The following is a 24,069-nucleotide window of genomic DNA, read 5'->3' as shown; positions in this document are numbered from 1 at the left end:
ATTCTCAGAAATAAATTGTTCCTGTATGAAGCACATCAGCAGTAATCAACCACACTCACCAAGAGGACTCCCAGGCACCTTAAACTCTGCCTCTATAATGTCATTCAAGACCTACACCTGTTCCTCTCCCTTGTCTAGCAAACAAACAACTCTACAGATCATACAGTCATCAACACTCCTTATAAATATTGCTGTAATATAGTTCACAAATTCAGTATTCCAGAAATACCTTTAATCCATAAATACTTAAAGTTCTAAAGGACAAACTATGCCTCATTCCCTGCCCCACCCCAGAGGCCTGGCCTCTCCCACATCCTGAACCCCTCATTCCCGGCCCCACCCTGCAGCCCTCACCCCCATATCCCAACCCTCTGCTCCAGCTCTGAGCCCCTCCCACACCGCAAACCCCTCTGCCCCAGCTCCGTTGGGTCGTGGGCATCAACAATTTTCTTCAACTGGTTTGCCAGGAAAAAAGTTTGAAAACCACTGTTCTAGGGGCAAGCCAACCCTGATACCATCACTGCAACTATCTCTGGTCTGCCACCAGTCCCCAGACTCTCTGGCACCAAATGGAAGTAGAGAGGGTACCGGTCTCCCCTTCTATGACAGGAGTTCTAAAAGGAAAGGGAGAGGTTACAAGTAGCATCAGCCTCTTCCCAACAAGGTCACATAGGTACTTTAGTGGGCCCAAGCAGACCTTTTGAAGGTGTGCCTGGGAATACTATACCAGTTCCTGTCTCCACTTTTATTTTCGGACTGTCCCACTTCAGTTCTGGGGTTCTGCATAACATTGGACCACTGCGTGCTAAGTACTGTGATAATCGACTGTGCCCTACAGTTTTCATCTACCCCTTCTTCCCATCCTGGTCCCTGTTCAGGGACCCTTCTCATGAGCAACTTCCCACCTAGGAGATGCACTCCCTCCTACAGATAGGGACTGTGGACGAGGTTCCTCAAGACTTGAGAGGGAAGGGGTTTTACTCCTGATATTTCCTAATCCTGAAGACCAAGGAGGGCCTTCAGCCCATTCTGGACTTGCGTTAACTCAACAGATATCTCAAGAAACTGAAGTTCCGCACGGTCTCCCTGGCCTCCATCATTCCCTCCCTGGATCCAGGGAATTGGTATGCCACCCTTGACTTAAAGGACTCCTACTTTCACATTTGTATCTTCTGTGGCCACAGAAGATGTCTCAGATTTATTGTGAACCGATGCCGCTACCAATTCTTCTTCGAGTGCTGTCCCTGTGGGTGCTCCATTTCAGGTGTTGGTGCGTCCTGGCACCGTTGATCAGAGATTTTCAGTAGCAGTGTCCATCAGAGATACACATGTACAGTAGTCATCTCATGGTGCCGTTGGCACTTTGACCATCGTGTGTGTGACCCGACCCCTCAGTTGCTTTTCAGCTGTCCTCTGCCTGAGACGGAGCTCCATAGTGGTGTTGAATGACAACCTAGGAAAAATAATTAGAAATAGTTAGAATTAATTAGTGATAGTTAGGTCTTGGTTACTAGTTTAGACATTTGCACATTTTTTTTGTTCTCGCTTCAAAAAAAAAACCCCCTCCTTTCATTTATTCTGTTTTTAAAACGACATCAGCGAGGGACATTAAAAACATGCCTGGTTCACCAGGCTTCAAAAGATGTCCTCGTGCAAGGACTCTGTGCTGATTTCTGATGGCCACTCACCCTGCATCCACAGCTTAGGTCAGTTGCGCACACGACAAAGGTGTACTCACTTCAGCAACCTCAAAGCTTGAGTCACATGGAATAGAGATCTCTGCCTGAAACTTATTCTTATGGAGAAATCCCTTCAGCTAGCTTCTGACCCTGGACAGCAGAACCCCTCAACCAGGGACTCTCCCAGCATGTCATTTCTGGAAACCAGTATCATTCCTTCAAGAAAGTGAGGAAAAGAGCCACATTGTCCCCACAGAGAGAACCTTTTGAAAAAAAAGCCGTGTTCTGCAACATTGCTATTGTCGTTGCAGCGTATGCCAAGAGTGAGCACTTTTGATGCACCGGGAACTTCCGGCACCGCCTGCAATGGGGCTGCTGCTGGCAAGGTTAAGGAGTCGAGGCAAACACAAGCCAAACTCCTCCTACACAGCACCGACAACACCCACTACTTCTTGACCCAAAAGAAAAATGGTGGATGGAAACCTATATTAGATCTCAGAAAACTCTTGAATATATGGATTTGTACAAACTTGTTGATAGTCACACTGACTTAAATAATCCAAGCAATGGAAAAGGGAGACTGGTTTTCACCCCTGAACCTACAGGATGCATGCTTTCACATTACCGTAAATCCTGCATACAGAAGGTTCCTATGGTTCACAGTAGGAAAAGATCACTTCCAATACAGTGTGTTGCCATTTGGATTTTTGACTGCTCAGAGAGTCTTCTCCAAACCCTAGCGGTAGTAGCAGAAAGTTGCACAGACCAGGAATAATGATATTCCCATATCTAGACAAATGCCTACTGAAAGGTCCTACCCAATCAGAAACGAGACACATTACCCAGAGGACTGTCACCCTCTTTCAGACCCTAGGGCTACAAATAAATGAACAAAAATCAACTCTAATTCCAGTACAACAGTTGGATTTCATTGGGGCACATCTGGACTACAGGGATGGCTAAGCTCAGTATACATATCAGACAAGCGCAGTCTAAACAAAAGCCTAACATTGACACCAAAAGTCCAGAATTCATTATATTGGTGGACAAGACCAGTGAATGTGTGCAATATAACTACACATCAGCCTTCTCAAATTGCACGTGGTTTGCAACATGTATGTTAACTTCCTCCCAGTGATAAAGAATAAAACAGTAAGAGTCCTTACAGACAACATTGCATGTATGTTTTACATAAATCAACAGGGAGGAGCCCGTTCTCATACCCTGTGCACAGAAGTCATAAAATTATGGAACTGGTGCATAACTCACAACATCACCATTACTGTTTCCTACTCCTGGGCCGCCAGAACACGATGTCAGACACTCTAAGCAGACACTTTTCCCAAGATCTCTAGTGGGCACTGAACACCAGTGTCTTACAACACATATTCCAACCGTGGTGGTTCCCCTGCATTGACCTATTTGCCACACAATGAAACAACAAATATCCGCAATTTTGCTTACGAGCAGGACTGGGAACACAATCCCTAGGAGACACCTTTCTAATCAGGTGGGATGCACCTCTCCTGTACTTATTCCCACCTGTACCACTAATCTCCAGAGTAATACACAAGATACGGACCGTCAAAACAAGGTCATACTTATAGTTCCGACATAGCCCAGGCAGACTTGATACCCATATCTGTGCACCATGTACTCTCCCTCTCCAACAGGGCCATCTCTCACAAGGAGGAGGTCAAGTCCTCCACCTGAACTTGGAGAAACTTCACCTAAAGGCGTGGCTCCACCATTACTAGTTAACAGGTGTTAGTAAACAGCAGAAAACCAACCACACATACCACTTATCTCCAAAAATGGATAAGGTTCTCCTTATGGTGCCTGAACAAACATGTATCTGTACTTACAGCACCACTTTTGTTGGTCTTGGAATACATATTAGAACTAAAGAATTCAGGGTTTTCTACAAGCTTTGGCTGATAAGTGTACTACAGCATTCTCACCTTTCACCATAAGCTTGATGGCGTATCGATATTCATGCTCCTGATGATGAAACACTTCCTCAAGGGCATACAGAATATGTACTGGAAAATAAGTGACCCTAGACCAGCATGGGACTTAACGCTGGTGCCTCGGAAGCCTTACCAGAACCACATCCGAAACACTAGCTACCAGCTCTCTACTTCATTTATCAATGAAGGTAGCGTTCTTGGTTGCAATTACGTTTGCACGGCAAGTAAGCAAAATAGGGGCTTTCATGGCTCATCATCCGTACACCATATTTCTCAAGGACAAAGTCACACTGAGACGACATCCAAAATTTATACACAGAATATCTTCTTTTTTCCACCTCAATCAATGGATTCATCTGCTTACATTTTATCTCAAGCGCCATGCAAATGCACAAGAGACTGTTCTACATATGCATTAGCATTCTACCTGGACGAAACAAAGCCTTTCCAAAAATTCCCAAGGCTTTTTGTTACAATGACAAAGCGTTTCAAGCATTCTGCAGTATCCACACAGAAATTATATAAATGGATCTCCAGTTGCATCCATATGTGTAACCAACCGCACAAAACAGAACCCCCATCAAGGATAAAGGCCCATTTTGACAAGATCAGTATTCTACCTCAATAGCTTTTAAAAATAATGTACCAACAGTCGACATGCAGAGTGGCCACCTGGGCCTCTGAACACACATTTACGAACCATTATGCAATCTCAAAGCTCAAGCTCAGATACAGTGGTAGGTCTAACAGTGCTAGCCTCCACTGTGAATGCAACTCCAAAGTCCCTTCCATCTGCACAAGGGCACTGCTCTACAGTCACCTGAATTGGAGCACTCACAGGGACAACACTCGAAGAGGAGAAGGTTACTCAGCTTGTGCAGTAACTGAGGTTCTTTGAGATGTGTCCCTTGGTGGGTGCTTCTCTACCCATCCTCCTCCTCCTCTACTTCGGAGTTTGCAGTAAGGACTCTATAGTAGAGAAGGAACTGAGGCGATTGGGTTGCGCCATGCCCTGCGCACACTGGTCAAGGTGCCAACAGCGCTACAAGATGACTACTGTGCACACACGACCCTGACAGACTCTACTACCAAAAATCTTGGATCAGTGGTGCCAGAACGCACCAACATTTGAAGTAGCGCACCCATAGGGACGTGCATCTTGAAAAACCTCAGTTACTGCACAAGGTGAGTAATCTTCTCTTCACCACTCTCCACTTCAGTCAGTCTACAGCTCCCCAGGTTTTCACGAAGTGCATGGGGGTAGTAATGGCCTGCCTCAGACACTGAGGTGTTCAGATCTACCCGTACCTGGACAACTGGCTGATCAAGGATTGCTCAGAGGCTCACGTACAGGACAGCGTCCACATGGTCCAAGCCACTTTCTGAGTGGTGGGGCTGTTATAAACGAACAAAAGTCAACTCTTGTTCCAGTTCAGAGAATAGAATTTATTGGGGCAGTGCTCAACTCTACCCAAGCCAGAGCTTTCCTGATTCACCCACTAGCTTGCTGTACACTAAGTGAGTGCACTGTAACAGTGCTGTACAGTGGCCATGAACTTCTATCCATTGGATCACATTATGCCTGTCTCTGCTAGATTGAAGAGCCCGTTATTAAATATTTGCTCTCTATATAGGTATTTATAGATTGTAATCAAGTCATTCCTTAACCTTCTTTTTGTTAAGTTTATTAGATTGAACTCCCTGAGTCTGCCACTGTAAGGCAGGTTTTCTAATCCTTTAATCATTCTTGAGGCTCTTCCCTGAATTCTCTCCAATTTATCAGTATCCTTGAATTGTGGATACCAGAACTGGACACACTCTTCCAACAGCTGTTGCACCAGTGCCAGCTTCATAGATAATATTACCTCTCTACTCTTACTCGAGATTTCCAAGGATTGCATTAGCCCATTTGGCCATAGCGTTTCCTCTGTGGTGGTTTGTCTTTCTTGCTCTTGAGCTGAAAAGTCCTGTGAGTGCCCTTCCTTTTCATCCTTGAGTTCTGTCTCCCTTGTATTTCTTTTGAGGACCATAAATAGCCATATCCTTTTTGAATTTGAATTCTTGTTGTCCATAATCTCACAACTGTGAATAAAGTTTATATTGTATAAAATGCTTCTCTGCCACAGTTAATGGCAGCAAACAGAAAGCAACAAACTGTTTTATCGCGAACACTCTCTTATGGGAAAAGGTAGATAGTAGTAGCCCTTATGTGTTTTTGCAAATACAAAATAAAACAAAAAACTCACCCTGGAGTGGTGGCTCCTGTCCTGTGTGGCTGGGCCCTGCTTTCAGCTCTGGTTTTTGCTACTTGGCTCATGAGGGTGGCTAAGCCAAACCTGAGCAGCTGGCACAGCAAACCCATATGCCAGATCACAACACCCAGAGCAGGGAGCCGGACCCAGTCCTGTGGGACTGGAGCTGCCACCTCAACATGAGTGCAGGGTGGCTCATTTTGCAACTCCCAGCCCCCTCCCACATGGATAAAATGAAATAACAAAAATTCTTAAAAAATAAAACACACAATTGTAAAGAATAAAAATTTCACAGGACTCTAGATATTAGAAAAGGAGGCCTTGTGGCACCTTAGAGACTAATCAATTTATTTGAGCATGAGCTTCGTGAGCTACAGCTCACGGTATGCATCCGATGAAGTGAGCTGTAGCTCACGAAAGCTCATGCTCAAATAAATTGGTTAGTCTCTAAGGTGCCACAAGGCCTCCTTTTCTTTTTGCGAATACAGACTAACACGGCTGCTCCTCTGAAATCTAGATATATTAGGTTTCTCCTATTTCTGTGATGTCTGTGCCAAGTGCTCTAGTTAGTTTTGCCAGGATCCCACTCAAATTCTAGCTGCAGCTTAGGGCTTGTCTTCACTGCATTGTTAGCTTGAGGTATATCTCGAGTGTTGCCTCTAACCCGTCTCTTGTCGGCACGCACAAATCTCTAGTTTGAGTTTAAGAAGTGCTTTACTCATGGAGTGTTTTGAAACTTCAGGGCTGCTGATGCTTCAGCTAGTAGTGCAGTGGGCATGCAGCAGCCCAGGTTACAACTCAGATTGCTCATCTCGTTATTCTGTCTGCTAATGAGGTCACTGAAAGGTTGCTTTCTCTTTCTTCTCAGGACCTGTCTACACTGAATTTAGTGTACAGCAATCCAGGGTGTGAATCCAGAAGACTTACACTAAGGCTTTGTCTACACTGGAAACTGAATGACAAAACTTTTCTCATTCAGAGATGTGAAAAAAAATGCACACACCCCGAACGACGAAAGTTTTGCCGACGAAAAGCATCTGTGTGAACAGTGCTTTGTTGACAGGAGAGCTCTCCCGCCGACAAACCTACTACCGCTCATTGGGGGTGGAAGTTTATTTGTCTGCGGGAGAGCTCTCTCCTGCTGACAAACAGTGGTTACGCTGCGCGCCTTTTAGTGGCACAGCTGTGTCGCTAAAAGGCGCGTAGCATAGACATAGTCTAAGCCAGTGCACAGAACCAGTGTCCAAAGGGGACATTACTGTACAGCAAGCTAGTGTTCTTTAGATTCAGACCCTAGCTTGCTGCATGCTAATGTCCAGTGTAGAAGAGCCCTCACTCTCTAGCTAGACTAGCTCAATTGGAGGAACTCAAGTAAACTAACTCTGGCAGTGAAGATAAGTTGTCATACCTTTTTAGAGTACAACGGAGCAAAAGATGCCTTTTTATCATTTTACAATAATTCAATCCCACTGAACCGTAAAAGATTTCTTACGTTCTCTGTGTGCAGGTGGCTAGGCAGAACTCTTTCCTTGACGGACCACTTTTTGTGATTAACAAGTCACCAAAGAGCATAACAGTTTGTGTTGTTGCAGTTGAGGAAGAATTAAGCCATTCGTTCTCACTGCCTTATAATTGCCGGGATGATTGCTGGTATGTGGCTGGAAATGGATTGTTGGTATTGCTTGAGAAGTGCAAAACTTATTTGATCCTGCCTTTTAGGAAATGTTTTGATATAGACTTCAGAAGCTATTTATAGGTCTCTTTTAAAGTGAATTTGTGATTACTTTTACTTGTGAATATTTGCCTATCCTAGTTGATTTTGTATGTAGAGTAAATTAGTTTAAATAAATGGAAGTGATTAAAGTATGCAAACTTTTGCTTTCCAGGCATCATCACGCAGAGTGCCAATGGGCAATGGAGAGAGCAACCATTATCTGTCAGTGGACGTGGCTGCAGGCTCAGATCTCTGACTTGGAGTATCGCATAAGGCAGCAGACAGATCTCTACAAGCAACTACGTGCCAACAAGGTAAGGCCATTCTGTACCTTGGAGATTTTAACCCTTTATACTGCGACTAGAATTTTGTAGGCAGCACATTAATGAAGGACTTCCAACAGCAACCTCTCCAGGGAAGCGATGAGTATTAATTGGTATTCTTTTTAATCACATAAATTAAAGGTGGAAAAAATCTGCTAGGTTATTTAAGTAATAACCTTTGCCAATGCGGGGCTATTTCCTGCAATATATGTTCTAATGTTTTGCCTAGTCTAATAAACTTAGGAGCTCAGACTTTTCTGTCTTGTCTCCATGTTTTATTTCAAAATCCAGGAGAAGATAAAAATTAAGACCTCGCATTTCCTTCTCATAGGCCCTTCAGGGGAGAATATGTTGCTAAACATTCCTTCAGGGAGGGTCTGGCAGGATTGCTTCTATCCCTTTATTGGACCAATTGTGTATATTTAGGTAAGTTGGAGGCTTTGAAACTTGCAATGTAATTTTAAAAACATAATAGGTGGAGTGAATGGATTCTGATCACCCCATCTATTACCTGTATAAATTACATTTCATAGTTTAAAGCCCCCAACTTGCCTTTAAGACAGGGCCAACAAAGGGAGGTGAATTACCCAGTGGCAATGCTCCTGCAGGAACAATACAAGTTCAGCTTAAAAAAGCCCTCTGAGGTGCTGGAAGAAAATATCAGTGTTTTATCTTAGGTGACATTAATCTGGTATACTTGCAGGACCACATGAGACTGCAAACATCTGTTATCTGCCTGCTATAAGTTTCCACATAAAAGGGTGTTAATCTTCCACCTCACCATTTTTGCATTTAGTAGTGTTCCACTATTGATTATTGCAACATAAAGATTGGCCTTAGGTGAATAATTTGAAGGAGCTATTTAAATGATGATTGTTTTGAGTGCTGTCTTTTAAACATTCCTTTTTGGGGATAGTTAAAAGTTTACGGCCTCAGTTCAGCAAGGTACTTGCTTTCAGCATGTCATTCTATTGAAGAAGCTGGGGAATTTAAAATAATCTAAACTAATCTTGTGTGTGTGGTTGAGTGCCATGGCCACTTCAGTGGATTTGGTTTGGTTAGTAGTTTGGGTGATGGGGAAAAGTCAGAGGCAAAGTTTTTTGTAATGGACAAGGAATGTCCTGATGGAAAAGCAAGATGTGCTCGTCAGTTACTTTGAGGGCCCCCTGCCACCATTGTACAGCTACTTATACATACCCACATAACAATATGCAGTTGATTAAGCATACTGTCACTTGCTTATTCTTTTTTATATGTGTATGCGTGTGTGTACAGGGGCAAACACACACCAACTAGTTTCTCTCTAGGAAGAAGATGGTGCCTGTGTTGGCTTGACTCCAGAAATAAGTTTTCCCAAACACCAGTAATTCTTTATCACTTCCTTCTGAGAGTCTACTGGAAAAGCCTTGAAGTGGGAGTCAGTTGTTTCAAGTGTCTAACGAATTTCAAAATAGAGTTAAAGCTTAAAAAAAGCAAACGTTTGCTTATGTAGAGACTCTTTCGTCCCATAGGAATTCAAAGTACTTTGCAAACTACAGTGGCGTCTCCTTAGCATGTGATCTGCATATGGTCAGATTAGTTGAAATTGTGCACCAGGAAGCCTCAAACTGAGTTTTTGGAACAGTGATATAAATTTTTGTTACATTGATGTATTTGTCTTTGACACCTGATGGTGATGTAGTTTGATGCAGTTAATTGATTCATGTGCCAGCTGGCATCTGAATTAGTATTTGTTAGTCTCTAAGGTACCACAAGTCCTCCTTTTGTTTTTGCAAATACAGACAAACACGGCTGCTACTCTGAAACCTGCTAAGTGTGTGTATTTTCTGAACATTTCCCCTTGTAATTAATTGACAGACATTGTCAGTATTTGCCTTATGCTTTTGGGTGCTTTAATCTTTCATGCTTTGCTGTTTTGAGACCCTTCATTCCTAACACAAAATTAAGGCTCATTTGGCTATACCTACTGTGACAGGGTCAGGCCAGATGGCTACAGGAGTGATAGAAGGCAGATATATTAGCCCCAGGTTAAGTAGGTCCCTTTTCCCTGGGTAAGGTAACAGGGAAGGTTCCAGAACAATCAAGACAATTAAGACTGACAGGCTGATTAGAACACCTGCAGCCAATCAAGAAGCTGCTAGAATCAATTAAGGCAGGCTAATCAGGGCACCTGGGTTTAAAAAGGAGCTCACTTCAGTTTGTGGTGTGCGTGTGAGGAACTGGGAGCAAGAGGCAGGCACTATGAGCTGAGAGTGAGAACGTGGACTGTTGGAGGACTGAGGTGTACAAGCATTATCAGACACCAGGAGAAAGGTCCTATGGTGAGGATAAAGAAGGTGTTGGGAGGAGGCCATGGGGAAGTAGCCCAGGGAGTTGTAGCTGTTGCACAGCTGTTCCAGGAGGCACTCTAGACAGCTGCATTCCACAGGGCCCTGGGCTGGACCTCGGAGTAGAGGGCGGGCCCGGGTTCCCCCCAAACTCCTCCCAACTTCTGATCAGACACAGGAGAAGTCGACCTGGACTGTGGGTTCAGAAAAACGGCCAAGCTGAGGGCTGCCGTGAAGCTCCAAGGCGAGCAAATCCACCAATTAGCACAAGACCCACCAAGGTAGAGCAGGAACTTTGTCACACTACATTTGCTACCGCTTGCTTGGGCACCATGTTACAGGATGGTAGGGGTGATTTTGCTATGTAAATCAAAATATTATCAGTAGCCCTCTGGCACAATATTTTATGCTACAATGACATCCGATGAAGTGAGCTGTAGCTCACGAAAGCTTATGCTCAAATAAATTTGTTAGTCTCTAAGGTACCACAAGTACTCCTTTTCTTTTTACACATAGGAATGTTTCTCATTTAGAACAATCATCCTGCTTGGGGCCTCTTGTTACTACTATAATATAGTTCATAATTCTGTAAATTGTTTCTATACACACTACTTCATACCTTCTGGTCTGGTTCACATACATTTTTGCTGATCCTTGATTTTAAATAATGTCCACATTCTGATGTGTGAATTTGCTATACTATTCAGTTACAACGTGAAACGGATACTTTTAGCTCCTCTCTGTTCATTTGTGTTGGCTTTGTTCTTAAATAGGTGTTTAAATATGATAGCAGATAAACTCGGTTTGAAACCTAGTGACTTGACTGAAAATGCAAATAAAGACCGTATTCAATAAGGAGACTAATCAATGTGTTTTGCACTGTAACCCTTGTTACTTTCACTTTGCTGCTTGGCTCTCACATGAAGCAGAGAGGTCTACTCTTAAAGGATCAGGGAGGGGTCAAAGGCTTGATGCAGACTATTTACACTCACAATGGCGGGGAAAACCCCAAGGAGGATAAGGTAAAATAAGAGGAAAATGGTTTGAGAAAATGGAGTACTAAAGCTGTTAAGCATGGATACTGTTGAGTCGTGCGCTAAATCCAGCGAGCTAAAGTCACACTGGCATTGATATGCAAACATTTTTTTTAAATCACTTACATTTCCCTTTGTTTTATGTAGTCATTGTCAAACCTTTTGGTGCAAATTAGGTTTTGTGTTGGAAAAATGCTAATGAGGAAATCAGGATTATTCTTGAATGACAATTCTGCCTATATAGAAACAAGGTGGATAAGGTAATATCTTTTATTGGACCAACTTCTGCTGGTGAGAGAGACAAGACAGCTTGTCTCTTTCACCAACAAAAATTGGTCCAATAAAAGATATTACCTCACCTACCTTGTCTCTCTACTATCCTGGGACTGACAAGTCTACAACAATGTTGCTTACAATTCTTCCTTTGAGTTTACTGACATTTTAACCTTTTGGGGCCAATGGGTGAGGAACTGCCATTGAAAACATTAAGACCGGGTTTAAATGTGGGTTTTGTACCGCTGTAACTGTCAGTTTAGAATCTGGAAGAGTTAAAGAAGTATCCCCTACTGTGTGTGCAATTATACCACCAGAAAGGTGCTCATATCAACGTAGCTTATTCCTATAAGTAGAGGGGAATAATAATAGCTTGTTCTTATATAGTGGTTTTCATTAGTAGACCTCTTTATCCACACTAGAGGGGGTTCCTCTGTAACAATATTGTTTTCTCAATGGATACAAATACAGCAAAAAAAAACAACAGTGTACAGACAAGCTTAAAGGCATCCCTTGATTAGAACAGTGGTCACCAACCGGTTGATCCTGGAACCTCTGACCGTTGATCCCGGTCTCAGTCTCCCATCTCATCCCGCCATCCCCTTCAGGATCTCAGCCAGCTGGGAGAGTACATCCCACCCGCCCTGCCATGCTATTAGCCAAAGATGTGGTGGTTTTCCAGCAGCAGATGATGCTTTAACGAAGTGCACGTTGCAGGGACAGGACAGTCCAGATGCCAGATGCGCCTGATGAACTCACAGTACAGCTGAGATGCAACTCTCTGCCCAAACCACAGGCTGCAATGCTGCCCGGGGTAGCTGCAGCGCTGATTTGATGGATTCCTTCTCAGTGGGTGGTGTTGCCGCCTTCTTACCCTTGAAATGTGCTTAAAGGGACAGGGAGATGTTGAGAGGGGCTGGGCTGGGCTGGGCTCACTGCCTTGAATTGCTGTTAGGCTCCCTCCTCTGATCCTGAAAAGGAGTCAGCAGAAAACTGCCCATCACCCACTTCTTAATCTGGGCAGGAACGCAGCACTGCTGCTTCTGCACAGAACAAGTTCCATCAATGGCCGATGGGTGCTCCCTTGCCACACCCAACCAGAAGACAGGGTGTGGGTGGGCGGGAATCCCCCTCAGCTGCCTCCAGCAGGGAGGGAGTCCCCAGCGGCTCAACAGTTGCTAGGGAATGGGGATGGGAAATCAACGTTGCCAGTCAAGGAAGCCCCAGCTTGAGAGCAGCCCTGATTAAACAAGCAGCCCCAGACGGGTTAATCAACACGCATGCAAGGCGCATACCAACCCCATCCCAAACAAAAGAGCAGCCTTAGTTTAACAGGCTGCAGGGGATTAACAGCAACAACTACCTTGGTAATTGCTAGGGCATGAAATGAAATACTCCAGTCTCCTGACTGGGGCTTTGAAATACCATTAATGGAGCAGGTTTCAGAGAAGCAGCCATGTTAGTCTGTATTCGCAGAAAGAAAAGGAATACTTGTGGCACCTTAGAGACTAACAAATTTATTTGAGCATAAGCTTTTGCGAGCTACAGCTCACTTCATCGGATGCATTCAGTCCGGTGAAGTGAGCTGTAGCTCACGAAAGCTTATGCTCAAATAAATTTGTTAGTCTCTAAGGTGCCACAAGTACTCCTTTTCTTAATGGAGCGCGGACTGTTTCCAGGGCAAAACCTGGTGCTCCCAGCCAGGCAGGGGAATGAAATAATTGATTGCCTTCTCGCTGCGAATTCAAAATATTTTTTGATGTCAGGTCATTCATTGTCATAACTGGAATAACAAGACAATTCATTTGGCTAATTTTTGATGATGGATGAGCAATTTGGGGTGACATTAATGCTAAGTAAGGAAAAGGGAGAGGGGGAAGAAACTGGCAGGGAAGAGGCTGCTCTAACCTCAGACAGCAGAGGGACAGTGCCTCTGTCTTCCTGAAGAGAATTCAGTCATTTTCTGGGGTGTTCAGCAAGGAGAACGTGTGACCGGGATGATTATTATGTGGACAGCTGTGTGAGTGTGTTTGTACTGTGGTGAGCTGTCTGTGGGACCGTCACAACCAGCGTGTCTGTGCTAGTGTATCTGGGATACCTGTCGGTGCTAATAGACAGGGGTTTGCACGCTGTGCATACATGCAGGGTGCATGACTGGCCAGGAGAGGTGGGTGTGCTATGGATGTGTAAGGAACAGATGCCAGGCCTACAATGGGAGCACTGCTGTACTGTACGACAGAGTGTCCTTAGCAAACTAGCTTATCCCAGCCAAACTGCGCTTTTATCAGCATCTTATCCAGGGCCTCCAAGCAAAATAAGCTGTACTGGCAAACCCCACATTTGCCTCCCTTCCTCTCCTAGCCCCACTTCTATCCCTCTTCTCCACATGATCACCGTTTTCCTTCCATTCCCAGCAGAGAAGTCACCTCACCTGCTCTTCATCATCTCCTTTCTCTTCCCTAGGACCCTGGCTCCCCATCCCCCTGCCCCCCTACAACCCACCTTCCCTTCTCTGACCCTACTCCCCTGTTCAAAGCTTCAGCAGAGCTGGTTTCCCTGTGGTGTTCATTTGGGCTTCTTTAAAATGCATCTCGTGTTGGAGTTTCTTCTTCCTGCAGTGGGGTGGATAGGCGGCAGACACATTGTCCCCTGAACCTCCCCCTGCACGACAAACCTCAGGACACCCTCCCTTCTCCTTTCACGGAGCCCCAGGCGAGAATGGCACTGGGACTGTAGTGATCATGACGTGGTGTCATAGCTGTTCACGTTTTTTTGGTTTTACATGTCATCAGCAGGGAGAAGGGCTGTTGCAATGACCAGGCAGAGTGAGCGAGGGGCTGGACAGCCAGGTCTCAGCTGAGCTCCTTTGGGCCCTAGAAGACACGTTGAGATCATAGGCAACTTTGTCATTTGCTAGGAAGTGCCTTCTCCTGCCCCATTACCTTCGAGTTACGGCTGCCCCTTCCCTGTGCTATTGGCTCCTCTGTCTCTTGCTGCCTCTCACCCAGTTATCCCCCAGTTTTTGCTACTGCTTCTCGCCTCCCTCCTTCTCCTGGGACCTCTACTTTTTATCCTTCCTTCTGCTGCCTCAACCCCAGTTTGGTGTTCCCGCCTCTTGTATCCACCCTACTTCTACCCTTTCATCCTTTTGCTGTTGCTTCCTCCCACTCTTTGCTACCCCCGCCATCAATTCGCCGCCTCCTGCTGCTTCTACCCTTGGCCATTGCCTCCTCCCCTCCTGACTACCTGGTGATCTTTTTCGGGAAGACTGCTGGTGCTCAGGGGGATAAGCTGGGATCCCATGAGAAAGAGCTGGTCCAGCTGCTGTTGAAAGTGGTGACTCTCAAGAAGGTATTTCTCTGAGTACAGCCCCCCCAGCCTCAGGAGGGGAGGGGAGGCTGCTGGCACAGATTGCCAGTGCGCATTCAGCAGGGAACTCCCTGGTGGGGGATTAAAACAAACGGCTAACAGCAGCCAACAGCCAAGGGGAGTTGGGGCTGGAGTCTGCTAGTATTGAGGAGAAGGCTCTGCCTTGGCTAGGAGCACAGACAGAGTTAGGCGACAGCCCAGACCACCCCCTGTTACAGGGCTTGTGGTCAAGCAAACAATCTCCACCAAGCCCCAGGGCGCGCCTACCCACACAGGCTTTTCCCCTGGGCCTCCCGCGGGGCAGCTGTCCTACATGCTAGGGGGCGCTGAGGGGGGAAATGCGAAGTTCTGCTTCCCACAAGCCTTGCAGGGGTTTTCTCCTTGGCCTGGGTGCTTGCTCAGGAAGGAAGGCAGTCGCGGGGGAAGTAGAGAATGCTGACTCATTTCTCCCGCCGAAGTTGGGGAGCCTGCATGAAGCGCTGGTCAGATCTGAGCACTTGGACCTGACAGATGAATGCAAAGAAACAGCCAAGCTCGAGAGCCCTTTCATTGAAGGGTTTTTGTTCTCTGTTAAATGTCCTGAAACTTTATTTCTTCTTTGCACATGAGCCGGGGTAGAGACAGGCTCTAGTTTTAAATAAACACACACACACACACCCACCCCTCTATTTAAAAAATATGTATATTGGTCACTTCAGTACTGGTGAAACTTGCCAGATGGCCACAGGGTGGTAGGTATGTAATAAACATTGGCATTATAATCTTCCTCACTGAAGCTCTCCGGGACTACCTGTAGAAATGAAAGCGGGAGTGAAGTCTCCATGATCTATTCAGTTATTGGCATCTCTGCTGGGACTGCCAATGGGAAGGCCAGGTGTGCCAAATATAGTGCGTGTGTGTGAGGGAGAGAGAGGTGGTGTCTATTCCATTTCCTGTAATCCATAACCACTGCATAGGTTGCTAAACAGCCATCAGATGCTGATTGTTTTTGCTTACTTCCAGCGTGGGCTGGATTCTGACTGGTAGCCTATTTCTGAAAAGCTCTGTATCCAATTACCAGTTCCCTTAGCCATCCATACCCTTTGAAGCAGGAGTGTTCTGTTTTTTTGTTTTTCTCCCCGGAAGGATTGCATGGTACTGATACTAACCACTAAGGTTACTGATCGATGTACTGATCTCCCGCTTTCATTCAGCATTGTTTTTCTCTGTGATTGCTTCTGTTTCTAGTGCTTGAACTACATGAGTAATAAAACATTTGAGAGACAAGGTGGGTGAGATAATCTTTTATTGGACCAACTTCTGTTAGTTAGAGAGACAAGCTTTCAAGCTTACACAGAGATCTTCTTCACATTAGGGACTGTGTCTGTACTGTGCCTAACACAAGGCGACCCTGAGTTTGATCAGGGCCTTTGGGTGCTGCCATAATACAAAGGCGAAGCTAAACTTTGTCCCAGTAGGGTGTTAGGAAGCGTAGAGTGTTGATGACAGTGAAGAATTGCCTTGCAGAATGTTTTCTTGCTGTAAATTTTCTCCTAGGAATCTTGTCTCTCCCCCTTCCCGGGCGTAAGGGGGTGTAAGAATTAGTAGCTGGCATTTGTTGCTAAGTTTACTACTTTGAGTAGCATTCCCATGGGTGCTCCACTTGAAGTGATTATGCACCTCTTGGAGATTTTTATTTTGTATGCATCCTTAAGGCATGCACGAATGCTGTATCGAGCTGCATGGGTAAACCGCTCTCAGTTTCTTCTCAATTGCCTTGGCCTGAGACGGAGCCTTGGTTTCTGTTGACGTCTGGAACATATGGGAAAGAACAAAAATACACTGTATATCCTTGTGTGACAGAAGAACTTATCAGGATAAATTATAGTAAATAAGGTGAGGGTCTGCATTTCTTGCTTGTTTTAAAACTTAATATTGTATCCCTTTCTTGGCACCCCTATTTTCATAAGTAGAACCTTTATATTTTTTGATACACAACTTTGGAATTTGCAACAGAATCAAATCCTTGCCAGAGTTTTGAGACACAATCTAAGCATTCATTTCAGAGAGAATGTCTAAAGTTTGCAAAAAAAATCTTTAAAAGATTACTGCATTGTTTTACATTCAGTTATGTTTCCTGAATCTTCATACAGCCTGAAACAATAGCTCTGAGAGGTGTGAATGATTAATTAGGACAGTTAATTATTTTACTGATCACTTTAGGGTTCTGAATATTTCAGGCTTTCCCTGTGGATAATGCAGCACTCGTGATCTAATTTATTTAATATAATAGCCACTAATTTAAATGGAAAGGTGTTATGAGGACCTCCAAGCTCTGAAGTTCACTCTTTCCCACCTGATTTAGCAGAGCCCACATTCAGGGTCTAATCCAAAACCCACTGAGGTTGATGGAATGACTCAAATTAACTTCAGTGGGCCTTGGGATTGTAGGGCATTAGTGATGATCAGGATATGCTGATGGGTTCTCCTGTGAAGGTTTTTCAGGGAGATGGGTCTCTGTGTATGAAAGGGGACCAATGGGATGAAAATGGCTTTTGGTTTGGAGCAGTTTTAGTTCAAGTGGTAACCCTCAGTGGAATACAATAGGGACAATGTGAATATGCCATGTGCCTGGAGCCTGAGCTTTTGAAAGTAGTAGTGTCCACTGGTCTGTATATGCACCCTTGTACTGCCTCATGGTTTCAACCGAGACAATAAAGGATGGGGCAGACTGACCACGCCCTCAGTTCTTTCTCACCACCTAGTAGTCCAAATCAGAGTTTCTGCTGTTCTCGTTCCTTGTGACGCACTTTTCATACATAGTGAAAAACTTTTATTTTTGTGTATAGTTAGCATTTTATTGTTTTTGTAGTAGTTTTTATTGTTAGTAGTACTTTTCTTAGGATTTAAGGACTTTGAGATGCTGCTTCAGCAGTTTTCCTGCTGACCTACCAACCCCCCAGCACCCACACATGGGTACTGGATTATGCTGAAGATGCCAGGGTTCAAGATCTGCGCTTCCTGCCCTTGTTTTTGGTCAGTGACAAGCACCAGTGCTGCCTGTATTGCTTGGGGGAAGTCTACATTGCGTCCAGGTGCAGTATGTGCCACCTCTTCCCTGCCCGTACCTGAGAAGTCGGGCTCTCCGCCTTAAGAAGCAGTTTACTATGAGGCTGCAGTCTGATCTAGGCTGGGGTATGCCCCGGTACATCAGCCTGAGCAATGCAGAAGTGCTCCTTCTACCACAGAACTCCAAACACTGGTTCCACCAGTACCAGTGCTATGGACCCTGTGCCGGGCCCTAGTCGTGAGGCAAGGAAGCATGTGCATAAGCATAGCACTAAGTCTTCCTCAGGGCCCAAGAAAGATGCTGCATCATCTGCAACTTCCAGCCATGGAGAAGTAGCGCATTCCAAGGCCCACAAGTGTGACAAAAAGTCATGCCACACACTGGATCCATGGGTCCTGGTTCATGAGTACCCCTTCTGCACCGGTTCTGCCGAAGTCCCATGAATAGTCAGTTCTGGGACTGACTGAGGCAGCTTCTGGTTCCGTCAGTGGACTGTGCCGTTGACTCCGGGGAGGCAGGATTCTGCCCCGGTCCTCATGAACTGTTTGCCCTGGATGAGCTGAGGTCTCTGTGTATTTCAGGACATTGCGCCCCCCGGCCCCAGAAGGGTCTGTTCTCCTACTTTAGACTTGCTGCCTTCCAGCCATGTTCCTGAGCGCTCCCCCATGGCTCACTCCATTCTGACGGTGCCACCATTTGTACAAAAATCCAATTCCTCCATGTGAGAGGACTCTGCTGGTATGTGTGGTCTACTGCTCCTGTTCCAATGGCATGACTACTCAAGGGTTCCGCCAGTCCAGCAACACTACCCCCCCTTGCCCCAGCACACGAGCCACTAGGGGCACCAATGCAACAGCCTCAGGATCCCCTGGGTTGGCCTTACTGGGGTTCTTGGCTCCACTATCTGTCTTCAGAACTGTCCCAACCCACCCGAGAGGAGTCTTCTATTTCACCATTCCATCCTTTTTTGAGTAGACATTTGGGATTGGAGGACACACTGGTTAGCCCAGCTCCAACAGTGCCGCCAGATCCAGAGCAGTTCCCCTCATTTCCCAATGTGGCCAAGTCGTCAATTCCTTTCTCAGTCCTGGATGACTACCACTAATTCCAGGAGCTGTTGTGGAGGTCAAGACCATCCGCATCAGTTGCAGGACATTCTCCACGCATCAGTACTGGCCAGAGTGGTACTACCGATCAACAGTGCCATTCTTCACTTGCACCGTGTGGCATACACTGGCCACGTGTACCCCCACCATGTAGGGGACGGGAAAGAGGTACTATGCTCCCCCGAAGGGGGTCTGAATTTCTGTTTTCTCTCCCCCCACCTATTTATTTGGTTATGCAGGCCGCTAAGGAGCGTGCCAGGCAATACCCTCTCTGTTGGTTGGAGTGGAACATGGATGTTAAGAGGTTAGACCTTCTAGGTAGCAAGGTCTTTTCTTTAGCCAGTCTTCAGTTCCACATCTCTAACTACCTGGCACTGCTGGCTAAATATGACTTTTTGAACTATGGCCAGTTTGCGGACAAGTTACCCCAACAGGATCATGCTCGCTTCCAAGCTATTCTGGAGGAGGGCACATGAGTCACCAGAACCAAGCTTCAGGCTGTAGTAGGCTCTGTGAACAGGTCTTTGTGCTCTATGGCCACTGGAATCATTGAGGAGGGAATCCTGGTTACACTCCTCTGGTTTCCCTAGGGAGGTGCAGAATACAATTGAAGACATTCTCTTTGATGAATCCCACATCTTAAGCCAGAAAACAGATGATTCCCTACACTTGCATAAAGGCTCTAGAGCCACCTTGCAATTGCTGGGTATTTATACGTCAACACCCCAGTGAAAGATTTATCGGCCAGCCCCCGCACAGCAGTACAAAGCTCCCCAGTTTTACCACCAGCGACCCTACGAGCCTCCGTAAAAGCATCTGAAGACCTAGAGGTCCCGTCCACCTGGCCCATCAAGTTCAGTCCTCTGTACAGCAAACCCACTCTTCATGTAAGCGCTATTTCTGAGTACGTCTAGGGAGCAGTCAAGCACTATGCACACCACCGCTCTTGCCAGTCACCCCCTTCAGAGGCTGCCGAAGACTCTACCAGCATGGAGTGTGATAATAGACAAGTGGGTCCTAGATGTCATTAGCGCTATATGATCAAGTTCACAACACTACCTCCTCCACATCCTCCATTCCGCTTCTGGGACCGCTCTCACAACAGTATCCTTGCCCTAGAAGTGGACTCCCTCTTGGGGAGGGGCCTGCTCCCACCATTTGGGGACCACTGTTCTACACAAATAAGGCACAAATAAGGTCTTGTAAAAGCTCAGATGCCACTGGGCACTTGAAGAATACAGGAAGTAATTCATCAGTCACATTTTTCCATCCATGTTGCAATAGTGATCCAATATCTAGTTTTCCTACGTGCAAAGATATCCAAGTCTTTGTTTGCCAGGGTGCTCTTTTGACATGCTCTTCAAAACTGTCGTCGTGTGGTAGGAGTTTGGCCAGTGACTTGTCCTTTTTGATGGCTAGATTGAGGCACAAGCTATGTCTCTATGGGGGTGGTCTTTTCTTTCTCACTCTGGTCATACAGCACTGCTACCAACTTCGTTGCTGCAAAAATTGCAACTTTTTCTGTCACTGTCTCCTGATTTGTCAAGATCTCTGAAGTGGTAAGCTCTCTCTTTGTTTTGACAACATTAAACACAGATTCCCCCACTGCTCCCTCCCCCCATACCAAATATGGATGACACAGAGACACATACTGTTAATTCGTGTACAGCAGAAGTCGGGAGAGCATCACAAATGGCATGCACAGGTATGAAGCGTTGCTTGTTAGTTGTGCTGGTAAAGGTGCCTGTTTCAATCCACATGTTTCGTGTATTCTTTTTTTGGAATGCATTGAACAGCAGGGACCAAAACATCTGTATCAAGTGACCTAATTCCTAAGTTTCCTTTGATGCCAAGAGACCATGCTGGCATATACAGCTTGCAGAAGCATCATTTTGTCTACTTCTTTTTGGGTACTGCACTCCTGGGCATCTTCAGCACCTCTTTGGAAAAGCCTCCAGCGAGAAGGAGTGTCTGTGTTGGGTGTGCTCCTACACTCTGAGGTACATTTTGAACCATATATTTATAGAGGAATTTTACAAGTGACTGCTTGTTGGACCACATTTAGAAATGTTTTCTGTGGAGGCACAGGGCATCCACCAGTTACCTGATATTTCTTGCACGCAGCCTTCGATTCTGTCCGGTGCTGACTTTCTTCGGTTTTCAGAGCATTATTATTGTCATATCTATCAAAGATTTCAATTACAGAATTAGCTTTGTCAAATCCTTTTAGGACCTACCTCAAGTACTCAGCAGCCGGTTCACTGAATGTCGAATTTGTTTCCAGCAATCATTTGTGTCATAGCCATGGCATCTCTGATATACATTGTGGTTTCTTTGTTACATCTCTTAGCTCAAGGATTCTTTCATCTTGAGCCTCCAGCTGATGCTCTAATTCAGTTTTTTTCTGTTCTTCTCATTGTTCCATCAGCATGAAAGAGGGACATATGCACAGGTCCTATTGGGTGACTGAGAAATAGTTGCCATTGAAACATCATCTCTGCATCTTGCTAAAGATATGGCTCTGGGGAAGTTGCCAGACTTAAATTTGGCTGTCTTGGCCAAGTCAGTAAATGCTTTGATGCCAGATTTCTTGACTGGGCTGAAGAAGCTACATGTCCCATCAGAATCAACTGCACCTCTTACAAATCTCTTCATTTGTTCTTCATCAGCATCTGCTTTTTTCAGTAGAATCTCTTGCACATCTCATGTTACATGCAAGAGGTATGTTGGTAAGCCCCTCTGGAAATGGATTTGTCATATTGTTGATGACATGGTTAAGAGCTGCAACATGCTCTTCATCCCTGTTCAGTGCAGAGGCAAGGACTTTTTTGTGGACTTTGTCTTCACTACTTCTTGTTAGGCTATTTCTTTCTCCCATAGGTTTTGCATATTCATAATACGAAGCTGTGTATTGTCATCTCTAACGCTAATACTGACCTGAATTAAAAGGCTAGTTTTTAGAATATTTCAAAGGCTTATACTGCATGTATAGTAATTACAAATTAAAATCCTCTACCAGGCAGACTAGCTGTTTAACTTGTATATACAAAAGCTTACAAATGGAGAAGCATTACATTAGGAATTCATGTACTTTCATATCTACCCACTGTGCAATGCAAACTATGGGCATGTAGTCTACTGCTACTGGGGCACAACCTTCAGTATGAGACTGATCTGATCAGCAAGTTTCAATTGAAAGTATAGAAACTATTATCACTTTTGAGACACTTTAACAATTAAGACTATCTTATGTGAAAACATTTCATATTAGTACAGCAAAAGCTGTTTCATCTGGCATGTTGGGGGAAGGAGGGGTGCTGGTAAGTGAAAAATGCCGATTAACTAAGGGGGGGGGTTGGATGCAGGAGGGGGTGTGGGGCTGGGGCGCGGGAGAGGGTGCAGGGTTCAGGGGCTGGGAGGGAGTTTGGGTGTGGGAGAGGGCTCAGGGCAGCAGGTTGGGGTGCGGGGTGCCGGATCCAGGTGGTGCTCACCGCATTCCCTGGCAATGAGTTCTGCAGGTTGACTGTGTGTTGTATGAAGATGTACTGCGTTTTATTTGTTTTAAACCTGCTGCCTATTAATTTGAGTGACCGACCCCTGGTTCTTGTGGTATGTGAAGGAGTAAATAACAGTGAATAAGAGAGTTTCTCCACACTAGTCAGTATTTTATAGATCTCCATTGTATCCCCTTAGTTGCCTCTTTTCCATGTTGAAAAATGCCAGTCTTTTTGGTCTCTCCTCATACAGAAGCTGTTCCATGCTCTTAATCATTTTTGTTGCCCTTCTCTGTACCTTTTCCAATTCTAATATATCTTTTTTTGAAATTGGGCAACCAGAATTGCACGCAATATTCAAAGTGTGGGCGTACTATGGATTTATATAGTGGCATTATGATATTTTCTGTCCTATTATCTATTCCTTTCCTAATGGTTCCTAATGTTTTTTTGACTGCTGCTGCACACTGAGTGGATGTTTTCAGAGAACTATCCACAATGATTCCAAGATCTCTTTTTTTGTGTGGTAACAGCTCATTTAGATTCCATCATTCTGTAGTATATTTGGGATTGTATTTTCCAGTGTGTATTACTATGCATTTATCAACATTGATAAATAGTCATAGTCATGTTGCAGTATTTCTGGAACTGAGCAAAAAATGACACTTGCTCATTTTGAGTACCATTGTTTCCCCTTACCTACAGGCTTATAATGCCATTTAACAGCTCTACATCACACCTCATCCATGCTGATGGAACAATGAGAAGAACAGACAAAAACTGACTTAGGGCATCAGCTAGAGACTCAAGATGAAAGAATCCTTGAGCTAAGAGCATGTAACAAAGAAACCACAGTGTATATCAGAGATGCCATGGCTATGACACAAATGATTGTCTGGCAATCAGTGGTTTTCCAATTCCAGGATTTATCTTCAGCTTTTACTCCAGATCTCCAGTTCGTTCAGGTGCTGTTAGCAACAATATTACTTTAGCTGAAGAGTTGTCTAATTGGTTGCCGTTCACATATTGATGACACCGAAGTACCATAGCATTTCACGATCTCTCTCAGTGGCTTACATTACTTATTATAATAGCTCCTAGATTAGAAGCCCTAGTCATCATTGTGACCCCATTGTGCCTAGACACTGTACACTTTCATAGCAGGTGATAACCCCTGCCCCCAAAAGCTTATAGTCTAAACATTTCAGAGGTGTTAAGACCCAGGTCCTGTAGGATTCTGCAGGTAAGAGCTGTCCAAAAAAACAGCTGCCCATCATAATTTTCTGGGATCTATTGGAAAGGGACATGTACAGCCAATTTACTGCTACAATATGTGTGTTATATACTACGGTGGTGGGCATGGTATAAACATCTCGGTAGAGTGAGTCAGCAGCACCTCATGATCAACCGTCAAAGAGGCCTCAGAGATCTAGTAGTTTCAGTATAAGTGGAGCTTTTGTCTGTTGACCTCAACTATCT

At 45.0% G+C, this 24,069-nt stretch overlaps 1 protein-coding gene across 14 annotated transcripts in view; it reads left to right on the top strand.

Annotated features, from left to right (window-relative positions):
- The window catches only part of LOC140907905 (KAT8 regulatory NSL complex subunit 1-like), a 147,126-nt gene that overhangs the window by 45,135 nt on the left and 77,922 nt on the right, over positions 1-24,069 (top strand). For all 14 annotated transcript variants that reach the window (XM_073334933.1, XM_073334934.1, XM_073334928.1 and 11 more), the window contains one exon: positions 7,788-7,929. In XM_073334933.1, the coding sequence (XP_073191034.1) occupies positions 7,816-7,929 (114 nt within the window). In that variant the 5' untranslated portion in view covers positions 7,788-7,815. The remainder of the gene's footprint in view (positions 1-7,787; positions 7,930-24,069) is intronic.

This window comes from Lepidochelys kempii, chromosome 2 (assembly GCF_965140265.1).
Source record: "Lepidochelys kempii isolate rLepKem1 chromosome 2, rLepKem1.hap2, whole genome shotgun sequence".
Taxonomy (NCBI): Eukaryota; Metazoa; Chordata; order Testudines; family Cheloniidae; genus Lepidochelys; species Lepidochelys kempii.
Note: the sequence above shows the minus strand (reverse complement) of the source record. Positions and strands in the feature narration are given on the sequence as shown.